The sequence below is a fragment of the Ahaetulla prasina genome, chromosome 4 (assembly GCF_028640845.1).
Source record: "Ahaetulla prasina isolate Xishuangbanna chromosome 4, ASM2864084v1, whole genome shotgun sequence".
NCBI lineage: Eukaryota > Metazoa > Chordata > Lepidosauria > Squamata > Colubridae > Ahaetulla > Ahaetulla prasina.
In genome coordinates this window covers 8,856,708-8,878,914 of record NC_080542.1, presented here as the reverse complement: position 1 = coordinate 8,878,914, position 22,207 = coordinate 8,856,708, and the positions used below count along the sequence as shown (strand labels likewise).

The 22,207-nt window shown below is 38.9% G+C and overlaps 2 protein-coding genes across 2 annotated transcripts; both read left to right on the top strand.

Annotated features, from left to right (window-relative positions):
• The first annotated feature begins 1,142 nt into the window (after positions 1-1,142).
• LOC131197079 (vomeronasal type-2 receptor 116-like) lies at positions 1,143-7,701 on the top strand. The gene is made up of 5 exons (XM_058180709.1): positions 1,143-1,339; positions 1,649-1,940; positions 2,380-3,243; positions 4,882-5,008; positions 6,803-7,701. Exons 1-5 carry the CDS (start codon positions 1,143-1,145, stop codon positions 7,699-7,701), a joined length of 2,379 nt encoding a protein of 792 aa, XP_058036692.1.
• A 2,883-nt stretch (positions 7,702-10,584) lies between these two features.
• Positions 10,585-17,225, top strand: LOC131197077 (vomeronasal type-2 receptor 26-like). Its single transcript, XM_058180706.1, has 5 exons — positions 10,585-10,673; positions 11,123-11,414; positions 12,331-13,194; positions 14,949-15,075; positions 16,327-17,225. Exons 1-5 carry the CDS (start codon positions 10,585-10,587, stop codon positions 17,223-17,225), a joined length of 2,271 nt encoding a protein of 756 aa, XP_058036689.1.
• Positions 17,226-22,207: the final 4,982 nt, after the last annotated feature.

Here is a 22,207-nt window from a genome sequence, read left to right as displayed (position 1 = left end):
TGGCTGGGTCCACTCTTCGTGAATTTCTTCTGGGAGATACATTCTACCAAGAGTTCACAGGATTACATTGTCTAAAATGTTGATCTGCTGGATGGAACAGAAATTCCCTGTCAGAATCAGCTTCCTGATTTGGTAGTTTGGTGGTCCAACACAATAATACACGGCAGTGTCAGCAGCTGACGAGGAGTTCAACTAAAGAGAAAAGTCATTCTTAGCGTGGTCTGAAGCAATGGTGGTGCAGCTTTGAAGAGAAGAGGAAAACCATTGGCATCCATCTTATAGGTAACTTCTGGCTATCTATTCTAACCCTTTCCCTGGAGGCTGATGGACCAAATCCCAAGTAGAGTTACTATCAGTGAGACACAGGTAACTTTATAGAGCAAATTGAGATTTTGCCCTGGTCTTACAATTCTTGCCCCTGATGAAACAAGTTGTACATCAGAAATAAATAAGAAAAATAAAAATTAGAATTCACATACAGCAGGGGGGGGAAATCATATTGTTGCTTTCTGAAAATTATGTACTCACGTTTTGACACGGCTATCAGAGAAAAGAACAACAGCAAGAATTTCATCGTTTATGATTAAATGATTTTTGGTGTTGCAAATTCCCCTCTGTACATTGTATTAGCAATTGTGCATTTAAAAAAACATTTAAACTTCAGCCACTTACTATTCCATCAGAAACAAAGTAATTATATCCTATGGGAATCACCGTATTTTCTTCACTAGGCAAAATCATCAAAAACTGCACAGAAGGCTATTTCAATTCAACAGTAATCAACATATCTTGAATCCCAGGGGATTTTAACAAGGATAATAATGGCTGTTTGTCAGAGTCCTTGCTATGGGTATCCTCCCTCTGTTCTCCTTTGCCAGAATATCTCTTCAAACACTGATACTATTCAAGCACCAATTTCTACTCTAATAGATCTTTAAATAGAGAATGGTGGATTTTGTGATTAGGTGCATCCTCATATATAAACTTTGAATTAATCCCTGGGTTAACCATTGAAATCATACAAACTTCCCTCCGGGGTACAAGAAGAGAGGATGCAAGAGAGACATTTCTAAGAATGAAGGTGTTATGTCTAAACCTTGAATTAATTGCGATGAAAGACACAAACATATTCAAGAGTGAAGATGTTGCTCCTTCTAGTGTTCCTGGTGAAGAAAATAGTGACTCTGAGCTGCCCTGCAAGTGATGCTTTCCTTGTTCCACATGAGTGGTACCAACCTGGGGACCTCATCATTGGTGGCATGGTGTCCTACATCACTTACAACCTTTTTCAAATTAGTTTTAAGGAACCTCCTTGTATAACAACTTATGACATACCGGAGTAAGGATTCTTTTTTTCTTTTTCTAATGTTACTCAGTTTCCCAAAAATTCCTTATAAAAGATACTCAGTATAAATCGAGGCTTTATATCTAATCCAAGTCTTTCAAATTCTTTTAATTATGGAATTAACATGTTCTTTATTTTATGGCCAAGTGTTTGTCATATAATGTATGAAAGTTTGGTGAAAAACTATTTTGAAGAACATTTAGTAAGCTTAAGATAATGTTTGCTATTTCATAAACAAATGATGCCACCTTAGGAGAATTTGCTAACTTCCTTTTTCAACTGCGATATTTAAATCATTTGCAGTGTAATAATCAAATTCTACCAGCACATCCTTGCCTTGGCTTTTGCTGTGAAGGAGATCAATGAGGACTCCCAGATCTTACCTAACGTCACTCTTGGGTTCCACATCTATGACAGTTACTACAATTCAAGGATGACCTATCGCACCACCCTGGACCTGCTTTTCAAATCCCAGGAATTTATCCCTAACTACAATTGTGATTACCAGAAGAATCTCATGGCTATCATTGGGGGACTGGATTTTGTCACATCATCTTATATAGCTGAAATTGTAGGATTCTTCAAGATTCCACAAGTAAGTTCTGAAGAGGTTGAGCAGAAAATTCTTAGTCTTATGGTTGTTATGGAATAATTAATGGACATCAAACATTAGACTTAGGTTTCTGTTAAGATGCTCTGCATAGCTTAAGGTCTACTACCTGGCATTCTTTTCTGAAACTACAATGCCAGTTACAGGAAGTGAGTAACAAGGATCAATACCTGAGGGAAGATTTGAATGGCTGCTATTAAAGCAATTGATCTAGTCCATGTGCTTTACATATTTCCACACAATGAGAATAAACTAAGAATAACAGAGTTGGAAGGGACATTGGAGGTCTTCTACTCCAAGAAATGTGTTACTAAAAAGAATTCTAGTGGAAAAATGTTCCTTGGATATATTTTATATTAACAGAAGATAGAAATGTTAAATGTAATCTAAAGTCTCTAAAGAATACTACTCAATTTTCTTTTAGCTGACATATGGCTCATTAGCCCAAGAGGAATTTCAGACCAGTAAGCTCTCTTCACTTTATTTCATTGTCCCCAAAGAGGACCATCAGTACATTGGGATTATCCAACTGCTTCATCATTTCAAATGGACATGGATTGGGATATTTTCTTTTGATAATAACAATGGAGAAAATTTCTTACGGAAAATGCAGCCCTTACTTTCAGAGAATGGAATCTGTTCAGCGTTTATAGAAAGGCTTCCTCAACAATTCCACTATGAAAGATTCTTAGAACTTTCTCAAATGATCTCCATTATTTCTCTTAGTATGATGAATAGTACAGCCAATGTGTTTCTTGTCTATGGAGAAGCCTGGATAATTACATGGCTAAGGTCTTTCACATTTATGGTCGACCCTGAAAGCAAGGAAACTGCATTATTAAGAAAGGTGTGGATCATGACTGCACAAATTGATTTTGTATTATCCGGCGTTCAAATCAAATGGGACCTGGAGATGTTCCATGGGGCTCTTTCCTTCACTGTTCACTCAACAGCGGTTGTAGGTTTCAAGGAGTTTCTTCAGACCATAGATCCTCTTTCAGGGTACAGTGATGGGTTTCGACAGGATTTTTGGGAACAAGCATTTGATTGTTCATTTCCAAAAACAGAGTTACAAGAAATGCAGAGTAGAAAATGCACTCGGGAGATGAAGCTGGAGGATCTTCCTGCACCTATATTTGAAATGGAAATGACTGGCCAAAGTTACAGTATCTACAATGCTGTTTATGCTGTGGCTCATGCTTTGCAGGCTCTACACATGTTGGGTTTCAATAGGAAGAAAAATATGATGGGTAAAAAGACTGATCTTCCAGATCTGAAAGCTTGGCAGGTATTCTCTTTGAATTGGACTCTTCTTTTATTTCAGTGAGCAGTCTGATGTTGAATTATGTTTTGAACTCATTCTGGAAAGCCTTAATATTTTCTGCATGTAGAATCATCTTAAGAATGAGAAAAACATAGAAATAGGGTAGAATTAATTGATAGAACAATGATTTAATCCAAAAACGTGCCTTCAGAAATCCTGGGTACTACATAACTGGAGATTTTAATGAAGTTATTGGCGAATCATTTATCTAAATCGTTGTAGGGTCTTCTCCTTGAGCAGGGTGGTGTACTAGAAGACCTCCAAAGTCCCTTCCAACTCTGTTGTGTTGTATAAAACAGATACAGAAGAACTGGTCCCTGTTCTTATTTTGTTATTCATGTATACTTCTATTCTCATCATTCAGAAAGTGCTATAAAAATCATGAGTTAGTTGTCAGTAGGAGTTGTTTAATAAATCTCCATAGATTGCACAATAAGAGTTAGTTAAAATCATAATTTACATTATGTTTCATTGTCTCTTCCAAAAAGTAATTCCAAGAACTTTGGTGTTTATCTCTCAGATTCCAAAATTTGGCTAAAAGAAATTAATCTGACTCTCAAATAGCCTTGTAATTCCAAAAGAACCATTTTCATGGTTCTTCAGTTTATTGCTATACCTTTCCTCAAAATAATATCAAATAAATAATGGAGTGGACATGTACATTTCCATGCAATATTGATAATCAAATTCCTAAGCATACATATTTAATAATAGTTATTGGAACATGAAGAATGAGTGAATGAAACTTGAATATGTTGTTCTCTTCTCTACTATATTGCATTCAATTTCCTCTCTCTTCTCTTTCATGTAGCTCCATCCATTTCTTCAAGGCATTTCTTTCAACAATTCAGCTGGGGAGAGAGTGTTCCTGAATGAGAAAGGAGAAGCAACAGGTGGATTCGACATCACCAACTTGATCACTTTTCCAAACAGATCTTTTCAGAGAGTTAGAGTTGGAAAGCTGGATCTAGAGGCTCCGAAAGGGAAGGAATTATTCATTGATGAAGCTGTGATTTTCTGGAACCCAAATTTTAACCAGGTTTCGATTATTTAAAAAAATTATTTATTTAAAAATTATTGTATCAAACATGCTTTAATGTATTATGTTCTGATATTGAATATAATCCCTTTAGAAATCTGATTTCTGGCTTTTTAAAAGAAGGAGTGGCACATTCTTTTCAAATGTTGTTGACGATCCAGAACTCATCAAGTTGAAAAAATGATATCACAATGCAAAAGCCATCATTGCATATTTGCTTTGCATTTCCATTCGAAATCACAGGAGTGGCCATGAGATTGTCGCCCTGTGCAATTAGTTGCTCTCCTTCTTCTTCAAACAGGACCTTTTCTACATCATTGTGGTTTCTACATCTTTTTAAGTTGTGGATGAAATTAATAAATTCTGTATTCTTTTCCATGAGATTCTCACCAAGTGTTATTATTTGCTCAGCCTGTCCTTCCAAAAGGAAATTTTGTACATCACTGTAATTTCTACTTTTTATCTATCCTTTGCAAATAAAAAATATTTCTCCTCCATAAAGGAAAAAAATTACGAACTCTGTTAAATATCACCAATTTCAAAATCTTTTATCTTATCACCAGGTTCCTCCACTTTCTCGATGCAATGACCCTTGTTTCCCTGGATCCTGGAAGAAAAGGATTGAGGGGGATCAGTTCTGCTGCTATGACTGTGTTCCATGCCCTGAAGGGAAGATTTCAGATCAAAATGGTAGGACAGGAATTCTGCCAAAGTTCATTAGATTTAAGCAAACTCTAATAACCTACATGGATGCATAAAATTAATAAGATGATTTTTCAATAATATGGAATACCAACAAAGGATAATATTTGCAGCTCAGGGTTGAAATGAGGAGACCTTGGTGCTCTCTGCACTTACCTGTTTTCTTGCAGATGTTTCATTAGCCTAACTAAGTAACATCATCTGTGTTAGAAAGGAGTGCTGTTAGCTGTCAATTGCCTGGTTATCTAGTATAAGGACTTTATTTAAACTAGCACAAACATGCTTCCACAACCCAGAAAAAAAGAAAAAGGAAAAAGGAAATGGGGCAACACATTCCAACAAAATGTATAAACACACAACTTTATCAAAAAATCCCTGACCACTCAACCCAATTATAGCACATCCAACACAAACTTTAAAAAGAATTACACTGCAATACATCAAGAATATCTCAAAAGCCATGAACAGACTATACCACCACATGATAATCAGTGTAGCACACAAACCAACTAAAGCCCTTGAAAACATCCTAAGCAAACCAAAAGAAAGAGCAACCCCAGAAGGAAAAAAACAACAACAGGAGTCATCTAAAAATACAATGAAAGAACTGCAACAACCGCTATGTAGGACAAACAGGCAGAAGACTGGCAGAATGCATCCACAAACTGGTGATCAAAAGACATGAAGAAAATTCTGTAATTTCACAACATATAAACAGGTTTAATTATAATTTCAGTTGGGAAAATGGGACAATCCTAGACCAGGCCAAGTCCCAAAATGCCAGGGAATTTCTAGACGCCTGGTACTCTGACAAATCAGCCATCAATAGACACATAGACATTAACAACATCTACAGACTATGCAAAAGAGGCAATCAATCAGACCAAAAGAGAACAAAAAGACTCCAGCACCTCTCCACCAGTAATCAGCACTCAGATCAGCATAGATTAACTCCAAGGTTAACTTCAGACCAACAATCAAGTAAAAAAATACCTCAATCAAGAACCTGCCAAAGAGCCATCAGTAAACAGTAAACACCCCAGCCAAAGACTCTCTAAAAAGATCTCCATCCACATAGACAGGCAAAACACCAGAATATAAACTGAGAGCAAGCAGCACTCTTTATTAACACTGTGATGGTATCTAGTTTGGGGTAATGGAACATCTGCAAGAGAACAAGGAAGCTTAGAGAGCATGAAGTACCCCTCAATAATATGGAATGCCTAGATCAGGGGTAGTCAACCTTTTTATACCTACCGCCCACTTTTGTATCTCTGTTAGTAGTAAAATTTTCTAACTGCCCACTGGTTCCACAGTAATGCGCCGTATATCGTCGTCTGTGCATGCCTCCTGCGCATCGTGGATTGGGTTGGGGGGGGGGGCGCCGGCTAGCAGCTCTGCTTGTCTGTTACAGCTGGGTGGTGTGGGGGGAGATGCACGAGTTATTCTGGGACGAGGCTCTTTTGTTTGCGGTCGCACTATAGCGCCATTTAGTTTCACTTACGTAACGTGAACTAAACATATGTGCGGGGGATATAAATAGTATATTTTCAGAAATTTAAATTGTCACAGGGAATTTTATGAAAACTTAATGAAAATGTTTTTAAATAATGCTATGAATTTTTTTAAAAAAGTCAATTAAATTAACAAAAAGGAAAGTGCTTCAGAATCACTAAACCCCTACCGCCCACCATGAAAGCTGGAACACCCACTAGTGGACGGTAGGAACCAGGTTGACAACCACTGGCCTAGATGAAAAAAAATCTATGATTTTCCTTCCAGATATGGAAGATTGCTTTGAATGTCCAGAAGAGCATTATCCAAATAAAGAAAAGAAAGGATGTATCATGAAACTGCTGGTTTTTCTAACTTTTGAAGAAACATTAGGAATTGGTTCAACTTCAGCAGCTCTTTGTTTCTTCTTCTTGACATCTTGGGTACTTGGAACATTTATTAATCACAGGGATACTGCCATTGTCAAAGCCAACAACCGGTCCCTCACCTACACCCTCCTTGTCTCTCTTCTGCTCTGTTTTCTCTCCTCTTTCTTCTTTCTCAGCCAGCCTGGCAAAGTGACCTGCCTTCTCCGACAATCAATGTTTGGTATCACTTTCTCTGTGGCCATTTCTAGTGTGCTGGCCAAAACCATCACTGTGGTTGTGGCTTTCATGGCCACTAAACCAGGATCTCAGATGAGGAGATGGGTGGGAAAAAGATTGGCCTTTTCTATTGTCCTTTCATGCTCTCTCATCCAAGTAGGTATTTGTATTCTTTGGTTGTCAACATTTCCCCCATTCCCTGAATTGGACATGCATTCAGAGCTCCAAGAAATAATTTTACAGTGCAATGAGGGATCAGCTTTCTTCTTCTACTGTGTCTTGGGCTACATGGGTATCTTGGCCATTGCCAGCTTTACTGTGGCTTTCCTTGCCCGTAAATTACCTGACAGCTTTAATGAAGCCAAATTCATCACCTTCAGCATGTTGGCCTTTTGCAGTGTTTGGATCTCCTTCTTTCCAGCCTATCTGAGCACAAAAGGCAAAGCCATGGTAGCTGTGGAAATTTTCTCCATTTTGGCCTCCAGCGCTGCATTAATGGGATGCATATTCCTCCCAAAATGCTACATCATTGTTTTCCGGCCTGACCTCAACCACAGGGACCAACTCACAAAGAGAAATTAGTACATCCTGGGATTTTTCTTTCTCAGAGAAATTGTTGAAAAAATGACTAGAAACATAGAAATGATAAGAACATAGAAGTTTTTATTTCTGTGAAAGAAATATTTGTGTAGGATGTTTATGATTATTAAGGTTTATTCTGATTGCCCATTCTAAAATCTGTGCTTATGCTGCTTTATGTTCAATGTTTTCCAAGACTCTTTAACCTAATGCTTTCTCCTTTTCAACATATCCATTGAACTTGATTTTGGTCATCTAGTTTTTTTATTCCCTGTTAGGCTATTTCAGATATTCACTCAAATGAAATCTAATATTTGCAGAGAGATTTCATGGTTTTTATACTATGAATTCCTGAAGCATTGCATACGTACAGTAAAAAGCTGGTTTCCATTTTAAATATATATATTTAACACAGTATCATAGTATATGAATTTTGGATTTGTTAGTGTTCTTTTAAATTTAAAATGTATTGAGTTTGTGATTCTTGTAAGCTTAACTGCATTTTAGAAAAGGATGACCATTATTTCAGTATATTCCTATGCAGAGACTTTAAGCAATAAATTAGATTATTTGAACCTTGATGTGTGGAGCTGGGTTTTTTTTCCCTGTCTGATATTAATCTCCACTCCTGCAATTGTTTACTGGGGAGCAATGAGAAATACCAGAATGCCATCTGATCTAGAAGCAGAAGCAGAAGCTGACCATGCCACAGTGGATGCTATACTGCACAATTTATGCAATCTGTTGCCTTTGACAATGCTCCAAATAATACAAAAGATGCAGAATTTAGTGCATCCAATATCTGTCAACTTCAAACCAAACATAGCAGAAGCCATTTCTCATTTCTCAGTTTCCACAGATTATGGAGATGGGGGTGGAGGGAGAGACAGAGATTGGAATGCATTGCCAGACAGAGCACCGATCTTTCTCTTGGGAACCAAGGTCATCTCCATAGGTGTCAGATGAAGAAGGATGGTAGTTCCTTAGGAGCCCGTCAAATCATTTAATTGGACAATGTGACCAGTATCACTTGGGGAGGGAATCATTTGCGATTTTAATTATACTGAAACACCGGAAATATTTAGAGTTGGTTTTCCATTTAAGTGTGCCAATATGATGTACCCAATAAAGAAACTCTTTGAGGAAGATTGGGCTGATTAGTCAGAACATGGACAGTATCCATGGCACACATGGAAGCTCTGGTGCTACATTTTCTGTGGCAGAGGAGTCATAGTAGCCTTAAAGGTGCTTTTTCAAAGGGAAACAGGACTGTTTTTTTTTTCCTTGAGGAAGAAGAAATTTCACTTCTCATCCAAGAAGCTTCATTGGTTCTGGCAGGATGCTTGAGTTAGGAAGGGATCAGTTCTGACAGGATGGCAGAAGGGTTGGCAGGATCAAATTTTCTTTACAGTCATCTGGTCTTAGCACTCTCCCTGAGAGCTCTCGAGGCCACCTGTATCAGAGTGCAAATGGCGGTTAGAATCTTCTTGGAACTGCTGAACAGAAGATCCTTTCAAATTCCAATTTTTCACCATGTGTTGCTGCTCAAAGAAGAGCCTCTAAGGACTGTGTGTTCTCACCACCTCTCACAATGATTTTGGAGGGGAACCAGTGTATGAATAGAAATACATTTTGGACTCTAGGTGAAGAGCCTTGTCATGCAACTTCAGAGAAAGAATCTGATATTTTGTGCCTTTGGAATCCAGACTGCTTCTTTCATTGAGATTTCTCTGTAATTTCTATCTTTAAACAAATTTAAATTTGGTCTAGTGGTTATGGCACTTGACTAGGATTCAAGAGACTATGAGTTCAAGTCTTGCCATGAAAGTCAACTGGGTGACATGGGGATAGTCACTCTGTATCTCTGCCCAACCAACCTCACAGGGTTGTTTCTGTCAGGAAAATAGGAGGAGGATGGTGTGCACATTTGATGGCATAATTTCGTTCTCGAACACAATAATACACGGCAGTGTCAGCAGCTGAAAATGAGTTTAACTAAAGAGAAAACTCATTCTTAGAGTGGTCTGAAGCAATGGTGGTGTGGCTTTGAAGAGAAGATGAAAACCATCTTTGAGATATATTCCGGCTTTCAATTCTAACCTTTTCCCTGGAGGCTGATGGACCCAATCCCAAGCAGAGTTACTATCAGTGAAGGAGACAAAGGTTGCCCTGGTCTTACACTTCCCACCCCTGATGAAACAAGTTGTACATCAGAAAGAAATAAGAGAAATAAAAATTAGAATTCACATACAGCAGGGGGAAAAAACTCATATTGTTGCTTTCTCTACAATTATGTACTCACGTTTTGACATGGCTATCAGAGAAAAGAACAACAGCAACAATTTCGTCGTTTATTATTAAATGAATTTCGGTGTTGCAAATTCCCCTCTGTACATTGTATTAGCAATTGTGCATTTAAAAAAAAACATTTAAACTTCAGCCACTTACTATTCCATCAGAAACAAAGTAATTATCTCCTATGGGAATCACCCTATTTTCCTCACTAGGCAAAAACATCAAAGACTGCACAGAAGGCTATTTCAATTCAAGAGTAATCAACATATCTTAAATCCCAGGGATTTTCACAAGGATAAAAATGGCTGTTTGTCAGAGTCCTTGCTACGGGTATCCTCCCTTTGTTCTCCTCTGCCAGAATATCTCTTTGAACACTGATGCTACTCAAGCACCAATTTCTACTCTCATAGATCTTCAAATAGAGAATGGTGGATTTTGTGATTAGGTCCACTCTCAGATATAAACCTTGAATTAATCCCTGGGTTAACCATTGAAATTATACAAACTTCCCTCCGGGGTAGGAGAGGAGAGGATGCAAGAGAGACATTTCTAAGAATGAAGATGTTAGATGTAAACCTGGAATGAATTGCGATGAAAGACACAGACATTTTCAAGAGGGAAGATGTTGCTCCTTCTAGTGTTCCTAGTGAAGAAAATAGTGACTCTGAGCTGCCCTGCAAGTGATGCTTTCCTTGTTCCACATGAGTGGTACCAACCTGGGGACCTCATCGTTGGTGGGATAGTGTCCCACATCGTTTACAACCTTTTTGAAAGTAGTTTTAAGGAACCTCCTTGTATAACAACTTATGACATACCGGAGTAAGGATTCTTTTTTTCTTTTTCTAATGTTACTCGTTTCCCAAAAATTCCTTATAAAAAGTTCTCAGTATAAATCTAGGCTTTATATCTAATCCAAGTCTTTCAAATGCTTTTAATTATGGAATAAACCTTTTTCTTTATTTTATGGTGAAGGGTTTGTCATATAATGTATGAAAGTTTGGTAAAAAAAATATTTTGAAGAACATTTAGTAAGTTTAAGATAATGTTTGCTATTTCATATAGAAATGATGCCACTTTATGAGAATTTGCTAACTTCCTTTTTCAACTGCGATATTTAAATCATTTGCAGTGTAATAATCAAATTCTACCAGCACATCCTTGCCTTGGCTTTTGCTGTGAAGGAGATCAATGAGGACTCCCAGATCTTACCTAACGTCACTCTTGGGTTCCACGTCTATGATAGTTACTACAGCCCAAGGATGACCTATCGCACCACCCTGGACCTGCTTTTCAAATCGCAGGAATTTGTCCCTAACTATAAATGTGACAGCCAGAAGAATCTCATGGCTATCATTGGGGGACTGGATTTTGTCACATCATCTTATATAGCTGAAATTATAGGGTTCTTCAAGATTCCACAAGTAAGTTCTGAGGAGGTTGAGCAGAAAATTCTTATTCTTATGGTTGTTATGAAATAATTAATGGGAATCAAACATTAGGCTTAGGTTTCTGTGAAGATGTTCTGGATGGTTTAAGGTCTACCACCTGGCCTTCTTTTCTGAAACTACAATGCCAGTTACAGGAAGTGAGTAACAAGGATCAATACCTGAGGGGAGATTTGAATGGCTTCTATTAAAACAATTGATCTAGTATAGGGATCCCCAACCTTTTGGACCTCATGGACCACCAAGTCCATAATTTTAAATCCCGGGGACCACTAGTACGAATCCAGCGTGCCACTTTTTGAAGCACCTGGACTCCCAGTGATGGGATGGGGTCCTTCAGGCACTGTCCCTCCTCTCTCTTTCTCTCTTTCTCCCTCCTCCCCTCCCCCTCCCCCTCTCTCTCCAACTCTTTCTCATTCTCTCTCCCGCTTTTTCATTCTTTCTCTCTCTTTCTCCTCCGTTCTTTCATTCTCTTTTTCTCTCTCCACCCTCTCTTTCTCTCTATCTCCCCACTATTTCTCTCTCATTCTCTTTCTCTCTCCCCTCTTTCTCCCTCTCTCTCCCCACTCTTTCTCTCTCCGTCCCTCTTTCTCTCTCCCTCCTCTTTCTCTCTCTCTCCCCCCACTCTTTCTCTCTCTTTCTCTCTTTCTCTCCCCCCTTTCTTTCTCTCTCTCTCACCATGTGCTTTAAATATTTTCACACAAGGAAAACATCCTAAGAATAACAGAGTTGGAAGGGACATTGGAGGTCTTCTACTCCAAGAAATATGATACTATATTCCTAAAAGAATGCTAGGGAAAAATGTTCCTTAGATATATTATATATGAAAACAAGATAGGAAAATTAAATTTAATCTAAAGACTCTAAAGAATATTACTGGATTTTCTTTTAGCTGACATATGGCTCATTAGCCCAAGAGGAATTTCAGACCAGTAAGCTCTCTTCACTTTATTACATGGTCCCCAAAGAGGATCATCAGTACATTGGGATCATCCAACTGCTTCATCATTTCAAGTGGACGTGGATTGGGATATTTTCTTTTGATAACAACAATGGAGAAAATTTCTTACAGAAAATGCAGCCCTTATTTTCACACAACGGAATCTGCTCGGCGTTTATAGAAAGGATTCCTCAACAACTCCACTTTGAAAGATTCTCAGAACTTTCTCAAACGATCTCCATTATTTCTCTTAATATGATGAATAGTAAAGCCAATGTGTTTCTTGTCTATGGAGAAGCCTGGATAATTATATGGCTAAGGATTGTCAAATTTCTGGTAGATCCTAAAAGTAAGGAAACTGCATTATTAAGAAAGGTGTGGATCATGACTGCACAGATTGATTTTGTACTGTCAGGCATTCAAATCATGTTGGATCTGAAGATGTTCCATGGGGCTATTTCCTTCACTGTTCACTCAACAGTAGTTGTAGGTTTCAAGGAGTTTCTTCAGACCATAAATCCTCTTTCAGGCTACAGAGATGGGTTTCGGCAGAATGTTTGGGAGCAATCATTTGATTGTTCCTTTCCAAAACTAGAGTTACAAGAAATGCAGAGTAGAAACTGCACTGGAGAGATGAAGCTGGACGATCTTCCTGCACCTCTTTTTGAAATGGAAATGACTGGCCAAAGTTACAGTATCTACAATGCTGTTTATGCTGTGGCTCATGCTTTGCAGGCTCTACACATGTTGGGTTTCAATAGGAAGAAAAATATGATGGGTAAAAAGACTGATCTTCCAAATCTGCAGGCTTGGCAGGTATTCTCTTTGAATTGGACTCTTCTTTTATTTCAGTTAGTAGTTTGATGTAGAATTAGGTTTTGAAACCATTCATGAAAGCCTTAATATTTTCTGCATGTAGAATCATCTTAAGTATGAGAAAAACATAGAAACAAGGAAGAATTTCTTGACAGAACAATGAATAAATGCAAAAACATGCCTTCAGAAATCCTGGTTCCTACGTAACTGGAGATTTTAATGAAGTTATTTGAGACTCATTTATCTAAATCGTTGCAGGGTCTTCTCCTTGATCAGCGTGGTATACTAGAAGACATCCAACGTCCCTTCCAATTCTGTTGTGTTGTATAAAATAGATACAGAAAAACTGGTTTTTTCATTCACGTATTCTTCTATTCTGATCACTCACAAGCAACTGTAAAAATCATGATTTAGGTATCAATAGGAGTTATTTAATAAATCACCATACATTGCACAATAAGAGTTAGTTAAAATGATAATTTATTTTATGTTTCATTGTCTCTTCCAAAAAATAATCAATTATCCAAGAACTTTTGTGTGGCTCATGAACTTTTCATGAGTGACAAGCTGAGCTTTCTGTCTCTATCACAGATTTAGAGGAATGAAGTGATGGTCCTTCTTAGATGTGGCATGCATAGTTTGAAACAACTCTTTGTTTGCTATAGTCTCTCCTTCTCATTTATCTATCAAAGAATGTTTAAGTCTCAGATTCTAAAATTTAGCTAAAAGAAATTAATCAGACTCTCAAATAGCCTTGTACCAGTGAGGATAATTTATTTTGAATTAGTTGTTTAAGTAGTGGACATAAAACATAATTGAAGGACCTAACGTAATTCCAAAAGCATATTTTCATTGTTCTTCAGTTTATTCCTATACCTTTCCTTAAAATAATATCAAATAAATAATGGAGTGGATATGTACATTTCCGTGCAATATTGATTATCAAATTTCTAAGTATACTGTACATATTTAATAATAGTTATTGGAATATTAAGAATGAGTGAATGAAACTTGAATATGTTGTTCTCTTCTCTACTATATTGCTTTCAATTGCCTCTCTCTTCTCTTTCAAGTAGCTCCATCCATTTCTTCAAGGCATTTCTTTCAACAATTCAGCTAGGGAGAGAGTGATTCTGAATGAGAAAGGGGAAGCAACAGGTGGATTCGACATCACCAACTTGATCACATTTCCAAACAGATCCTTTCAGAGAGATAGAGTTGGAAAGCTGGATCCACAGGCTCCAAATGGGAAGGAATTATCCATTGATGATGATATGATTGTATGGAATACAGCTTTAAACCAGGTATCAAATTAGTGACTTGACCATACCTTTATCCATTATGATCCCATATTGAACCTAGTCTCTTTCAAAATCTGATTTCTGGATCTTAAAGAAACAATGAAATATTCTTTTCAAATGTTGTTGATGATCAAGAACTCATTAAACTGACCATGCAATGTAATATAAAAATTACATTACAATACCATGTTTACCTATTAGGTTTGCATTTCCACAAGACTGGCCAGATTGTCACTATTTGCAATTATGTGTTCCCCCTGCCCTTCAAACAGGAACTTTTGTACATCATTTTAATTTCTACTTTTAAAATTTTGACATTTTTTTAGGTTGTGGATAAAGTTGTTAAATTCCGGGCCTTTTCGGAAGTCAAAAATAATTCCCCTCCCTGCAGGAGAAAAATTTCAAATTGTTTTAAATATCTCCCTTTTCAAACTCTTTCATAATTATCACCAGGTTCCTCCACTTTCTCGATGCAATGACCCCTGTTTCCCTGGATCCTGGAAGAAAGGGATCGAGGGGGATCAGTTCTGCTGCTATGACTGTTTTCCATGCCCAGAAAGGAAGATTTCAAATCAAAATGGTAGGGTAGAAATTCTACCAATTTTCATTAGACTTAATCAAATGTTAATAACCTACTTGGATGCATAAAATTAATAAGATGATTTTTCAATAATAAAGCAGAATATTTGTAGCTCAGGGTTGGAATGATGTGTCCTTCATGCTCTCTGAGCTTGCTGGTTTTGTTGCCAAAGTTTCATCATTCAAAGTTTTAGGTAACATCTTCAGTGCTAGGAAGGACTGATGTTTGCTGTCAGTTGTGGTGCTATCCAGTGTAAGGGACTTTATTTAAACTAGCCCAAACACACTTCCACAATGCAGAAAAACAGAAAAATGAAACAGAGCATCTATACAACACATTCCGACAAAATGGATACCCACAAAACTTTATTTAAAAGAACCCTGACCGCTCAAACCAATATAGCACAACCAACACAAACCCTAAAAAGAATTATACTGCCGTACATCAAGAATATCTCAAAAACCACGAACTGAATATACAACCACATGGAATCAGGGTAGCACACAAGCCAACTGAAGCCCTTCAAAACATCCTAAGCAAACCAAAAGATGGAGCAATCCCAGAAGAAAACAGGAGTAATGTAAACATGCAATGTAAGAACTGAAACAAAGGCTATTTAGGACAAAACAGGCAGAAGACTGAAAGAACGCATACACGAGTACCCATTGGCAGTCAGAAGACATGAAGAAAAATCCTTAATTTCACAACATATAGACAGATTTAACTATAGTTCCAATAGGGAAAATGGGACAATCCTAGACCAGGCCAAGTCCCAAAATGCCAGGGAATTTCTAGATGCCTGGCACTCTGACAAATCAGCCATCAACAGACACATAGATATTAACAACATTTACAGACTATGCAAAAGAGACAATCAATCAGATCAAAAGAGAACAAAAAGACTCCAGCATCTTTCCACCAGTAATCAGCACTCAGATCAGCATAGATTAACTCCAAGGTTAACTTCAGACCAACAATCAAGTAAAAAAGTACCTCAATCAAGAAACTGCCAAAGAGCCATCAGTAAACAGTCCAACCAAAGACTCTTTTAGATGGTCTCCATCCACATAGACAGGCAAAACACCAAAATATAAACTGACAGCAAGCAGCACTTCTTATTAACACTGTGATGGTTTCTAGCTTGGGTTAATGAGACATCTGCAAGAGAACAAGAAAGATTAGAGACCACCAAGAACCCCTCAATAATATGGAATGCCTAGATGAAAAAAATATCCTTGATTTTCCTTCCAGATATGGAAGATTGCTTTGACTGTCCAGAAGATCATTATCCAAATAAAGAAAAGAATGGATGTATCCTGAAACTGCTGGTTTTTCTAACTTTTGATGAAACTTTAGGAATTGGTTCAGCATCAGCAGCCCTTTGTTTCTCCTTCTTGACATCATGGGTCCTTGGAACTTTTATTAAGTACAGGGATACTCCCATTGTCAAAGCCAACAACCGGTCCCTCACCTACACTCTGCTTGTCTCTCTTCTGCTCTGTTCTCTTTCCTCTTTGTTCTTCCTCAGCCAACCTGGAGAAGTCACCTGCCTTCTCCGACAATCAATGTTTGGCATCACTTTCTCAGTGGCCATTTCGAGTATACTGGCCAAAACCATCACTGTGGTTGTGGCTTTCATGGCCACTAAACCAGGATCTCAGTTGAGGAGATGGGTGGGGAAAAGATTGGCCTTTTCTATTGCTCTTTTATGCTCCATCATCCAAGTATTTATTTGTATTCTTTGGTTGTCGACATCTCCCCCATTCCCTGAATTGGATATGCACTCAGAGCTCCAAGAAATGATTTTACAATGCAATGAGGGGTCAGTTTTCTTCTTTTATTGTGTCTTGGGCTACATGGGTATCTTGGCCATCGCCAGCTTTATTGTGGCTTTCCTTGCCCGTAAATTACCTGACAGCTTTAATGAAGCCAAGTTCATCACCTTCAGCATGTTGGCCTTTTGCAGTGTTTGGATCTCCTTCTTTCCAGCCTATCTGAGCACCAAAGGCAAAGCCATGGTAGCTGTGGAAATTTTCTCCATCTTGGCCTCCAGCGCTGCATTAATGGGATGCATATTCCTCCCAAAATGCTACATCATTGTTTTGCGTCCTGACCTCAACCACCGGGAGCAACTCACAAAGAGAAATTAGTTCCTCCTGTGTTCTTTCTGGCTCAGCAGAAAGTTTGAAATGACGCTTTCTACAAGAAACTTATAATAAACCTATAGAAACGTAAATTTTTATTTCTGTTAAAAAACAGTTTATGTAGGATATTTATGATTGTTAACTTTTAATATGATTGCCCATTCCAAAAGAAGTGATCGTTTTTCTGCATTTTACCATTTTTCAATACTGACAGATAGAAATGCAGACAGACAGTCTATGAGAGAGAGAGAGAGAGAGAGATGATAGATAGATGGATAGATAGATAGATAGATAGATAGATAGATAGATAGATAGATAGATGATAGATGATAGATAGATAGATAGAGTGATAGAGTGATAGATAGAGTGATAGATGATAGATAGATAAAGATAGAGATATATAGATATATAGATGATAGATAGATAGATAGATAGATAGATAGATAGATAGATAGATAGATAGATAGATAGATAGATAGATAGATAGATGATACATAAATGATAGACAGATAGAGGATGGATGATGGGTGGATGGATGGATGGATGGGTAGATAGATAGATGATAGAGATCAATATTTGTTAAGGGTGTGGAAGAAATATCAATACAAGCTAGATTATAAAATACCAATATGGGTAATTCCTAGACATACGATTGAGAATATAAATATAGAACAAAAACAAGAGGTGGTTACCTATAAAGAACTTCTTTTTCTTGAAAAGGGTAAACTACGACTAAAATCTCTAAATAAACTGAGAGATGAAGGCATGAATTATATTTGGTTTCAGTATGGACAGTTGCAAGCTAGATGGAGATTAGATGAGAAAATTGGTATTATGCAAAATGAGGAAAATTTGGTAAAACAAATTAGAAATCAAGGTCAAATGCATATTAAGAGGTTGTATAATGTATTGATAGAAACAGACTCTGAAATAGAATTAGTTAAGGATTGCATGATAAAATGGGCACAAAATATTCAACAACCCATAATGATGGAAACATGGGAAAAATATGGGTTAGAAATGTCAAATTTACACAAGCACAAAGTTTAAGAGAGAATTTTTTATAAAATGTTTTATAGATGACATTTAGACCCTAAAAAATTGGCATGTATGTATCCAAATATGCAAGCTAAATGTTGGCGATGTGAATGGGAGGATGCTACTAATTTTCCTATATGGTGGACTTGTAAAAAAATCAAAGCATTTTGGATTAAAATATGGTGGATTATGCAGAATATTTTGAAAAAGAAGATAAAATTTACTCCACAGTTGTTCTTATTGGGTATAATTACAGACTGTACAGTTAAAGAGACTAAGCTGATTCTAAATTTAATAACAGCAGTGAGACTTTGGTTGCACAATACTGGAAGAGAGAAGATTTACCTACGATTGAAGATACTTAAAGTATCAAACTTAGCAGAAATGGCAAAAATTTCTGCGTATTTGAAAGAACATTCACAAGAAAAATATGTATTGGAGTGGAGAAGGTGGATTGATTATGTTCAAAATAAGTATCGGACTAAAAAGTATCAAATAGTTTATGAATAATGTTATGAATGGCATATATGTTTATATGGGAAAGGGGAGTTAAGGGTGTGTTGGAAGAGGGTGGATATGAGTTAAGATTTTTGTTGTATTTTAGCTTATGATTGTTAGATGTTATACCCTGCATTTTGTTCTGGGAAATCTCGGTGGGTGGGATGGGGGGGAAAGGGAGGAGGGAGGGGGGAACAATGGTTTAAAAATTTGTTCTTTGTAAAACTTTTTCAATAAAAATATATATAGAGAGATAAAGGTAGATCGATCGATCGATCTATCTATCTATCTATCTATCTATCTATCTATCTGTCTATCTGTCTATCTGTCTATCTATCTATATAGGATAGTTAGAGAGATAGAGAGAGATAGAGAGAGATAGAGAGATAGATAATAGACAGATGATAGATACTATGTATGAAGTGAATGGCCCAAATTATAATGAAAGTGCAACCTTAATTCAGGTAGAAACCTGTTACTCTGGACTTCTCTGCCTTTTTAGTTTACCATTTTATAAATTGAAATGTAAGAAACCTCCTTGAATAAAACCTTATTACCTACCAGTGTGATGAGTTTTATTTATCTATTTATTTAAGAGAATTTATACAGCCACCCACTCACTGTCGATGACCCTGAGCTGCTTAAAAAATTATAAAATATACTGTAATGTATCTTTAAATATTTTGGCGGGAAACAAGCACATTGCTGATTGGTTGAAGCCGCCGGTTAAACTGTATATAAGGAGAGGTTTTTCCCCAGCCCGGTTGCTGGGTTCACCCTATATTAAAGAGCTGTTGTCACTACCCTGGTCTCCAGCCTCGTTACTGCCCGAACTTAACACTGGCGACGAAGGTGGGATTTCGAGGTTAGGAGCACCAGGAACGAGCTGAACACACGAAAGAACCGAACCCAGCAAATCTCAGGGCAAGAACGCAGCGATGGCCAGCTACACTCCGCCCGTACCGTTTGACCCCTCCAGGGAGAAATGGGGAACGTATATGACCCGTTTCGAGAGTTTCCTCGAGGCAAACGAGTTGCAGGGAGTTCCAGACAACCGCAAAAGGGCGTATTTCCTGAGCCACTGCGGTCCCGAGGTCATCGACATCGCGGAAGCCCTGGCAGAGCCAACGCCGGTACAATCGGTATCGTGGCAAACTCTGCAAAATCTATTAAAGAACCATTTCGCGCCAACACCGTCCAAATACGTATGGCGTTTTGAATTTGGAGAGCGCAGACAGCAAGAGGGCGAATCCATCAGCGATTACATGGCCGCCCTGAGGAAAACCTCCAAAGATTGTGGGTACCGAGACTTAGATGAGGAGCTGTTGGAGCAACTCATCCGTGGGGTCAGAGACATTCGTTTGCGGAGGCGGCTGCTAGCAAAAAGCAATCTAACGCTGGCAAACGCTCTGGACGAAGCCAGAGCTCATGAGATGTCCACCCAAGCGGCGGAAACCCTACAAAAGCCACTCCGCCAGCGGCGGCGAAATCAACCCCGGTCCACAATGAAGAAATCCAGACCGAATCAGACAGCGAGGATGAGGAAGGAGTTTGCCTCACCGAGAGAAGAGGCAAAGAAGACCGGGATGAATGCGGAAGTTGCGGAGGGCAACACCAGCGTCAACGATGCAAGTTCAAGGACGCTACATGTCGGCGGTGCGAGAAGAAGGGGCACCTGGCTCAAGTCTGTCGAGCACCCCAACCTTCCCGCCGAAAATTCAAACCAACCAATCAGAGCGCAGGATCGGCAAGGCGACCCGCGATTGGTCAAAACAAAAAGGGCGCAAATTCAAATCGAACGACCGTGATAATAGGCCGTGCAGCAACCCGCGTCGAGAAGAAAATCTTCACTAAACCGAAAATCGAAGGAGTGCCGTGCCGACTAGAAGTGGACACCGGGTCAGCGATCACAATCATGTCCTGGGACATTTTTGCGAAAGCTTTACCGAGAATCGCCAAACGCAAACTGCAAACACAGCGGCTACGAGTTCACGACTACCAAGGGAATCGCATCCCTGTTCGAGGGACCACCTCCGTCCGCGTCGAGTACGGACCACACAAGAAGACCCTGCCCATCACGATAGTCGAGGGGACCCTGCCAAGTTTGTTGGGACTGGACTGGTTCCGTGCATTGGGCATGGGAGTGACTGGCATCTACAGAAGTGACGTTAACCTAAAAGACACACTCATGAACGAATTCGAAGATGTGTTCAAGGACTGCCTGGGCAAGTACAAGGGGACCCCTATTTCCTTTAATTTAGACCCCCAGGTAGCTCCCATACGGTTAAAAGCAAGGAGGGTCCCTTTTGCCCTTAAACCCAAGATTGATAGGGAGATAGACAAGCTCATCAGTCAGGGGATACTGGTGCCAGTCGATCATGCAAAGTGGGAGACACCAATTGTCACCCCAGTAAAATCAGATGGGTCAGTTAGAATCTGCGCTGACTACAAGGCAACGTTAAACAAAGCCTTGCAAAAAAGCGCCTACCCGGTCCCCGTGGTACAACACTTGCTGCACTCGCTGGGGCAAGGACACGTTTTTGCCAAATTAGATTTGGCCCAAGCCTATCAACAACTGCCGGTAGACGCCAACACAGCCGAAGCCCAGACAATTGTGACTCACAGAGGTGCTTTCAAGTGTACCCGGTTACAGTTTGGGGTGAGTGTGGCACCTGGCCTATTTCAAAATTTAATGGAGCGACTTCTGCAAGGGCTCCCGGGGGTAGTTCCCTATTTTGATGATGTATTGGTTTCAGCCGAAAACTTAGAAGAACTGGGGGAACGCTTAAGAAAAGTTCTGGGCATTTTCCGGTCAGCCGGTCTAAAGGTTAAAGTGAACAAATGCCAAATAGGGGTAGAATCCGTAGAGTTCTTGGGCTACAGAATAGACAAGGAGGGAATTCACCCCACCGAAAGCAAAGTCAAGGCAATAAGAAAGGCTCCAGCGCCCAAAAACAAAACAGAGCTACAGGCATTCCTGGGTCTAGTGAACTTTTACGCGGTCTTTTTGAAAAATAAGGCAACCGTTGCTGAGCCGCTACATAAGTTACTGGGAAAGAATACTGTTTGGTCCTGGGGAAAGCCGGAAGCTAGAGCGTTCGAAGCAGTAAAAAACCTACTCTCGAGCGACAGCTTACTAATCCAGTACCATAGCAAAATGCCATTGGTACTAGTTTGCGATGCTTCCCCTTACGGGGTGGGGGCTGTGCTCAGCCACAGGCTTCCAAATGGCACAGAAGCCCCAATAGCCTTCTACTCCAGAACGATGTCCTCGACAGAGAGGAACTACAGTCAGTTGGATAAGGAAGCTCTAGCTATAGTGTCAGGGGTAAAAAAGTTTCACGAATACGTTTTTGGTAGAGACTTTGAAATTGTCACAGACCATAGACCACTGTTAGGGTTACTGGCTGGCGACCGCCCAACGCCTGTGGCACTTTCGCCCCGATTGACCC

What these genes read in the sequence shown, in the direction of transcription:
- LOC131197079 (XM_058180709.1), top strand. Translation starts at nt 1,143, where the DNA reads ATGTTGCTCCTTCTAGTGTTCCTGGTGAAGAAAATAGTGACTCTGAGC. An exon ending in ACAACTTATGACATACCGGA is followed by an intron (nt 1,340 to 1,648) that starts GTAAGGATTCTT and finishes AATCATTTGCAG; the next exon opens with TGTAATAATCAAATTCTACC. An exon ending in GATTCTTCAAGATTCCACAA is followed by an intron (nt 1,941 to 2,379) that starts GTAAGTTCTGAA and finishes ATTTTCTTTTAG; the next exon opens with CTGACATATGGCTCATTAGC.
- LOC131197077 (XM_058180706.1), top strand. Translation starts at nt 10,585, where the DNA reads ATGAAAGACACAGACATTTTCAAGAGGGAAGATGTTGCTCCTTCTAGT. An exon ending in GGTTCTTCAAGATTCCACAA is followed by an intron (nt 11,415 to 12,330) that starts GTAAGTTCTGAG and finishes ATTTTCTTTTAG; the next exon opens with CTGACATATGGCTCATTAGC. An exon ending in CAAATCTGCAGGCTTGGCAG is followed by an intron (nt 13,195 to 14,948) that starts GTATTCTCTTTG and finishes AATTATCACCAG; the next exon opens with GTTCCTCCACTTTCTCGATG.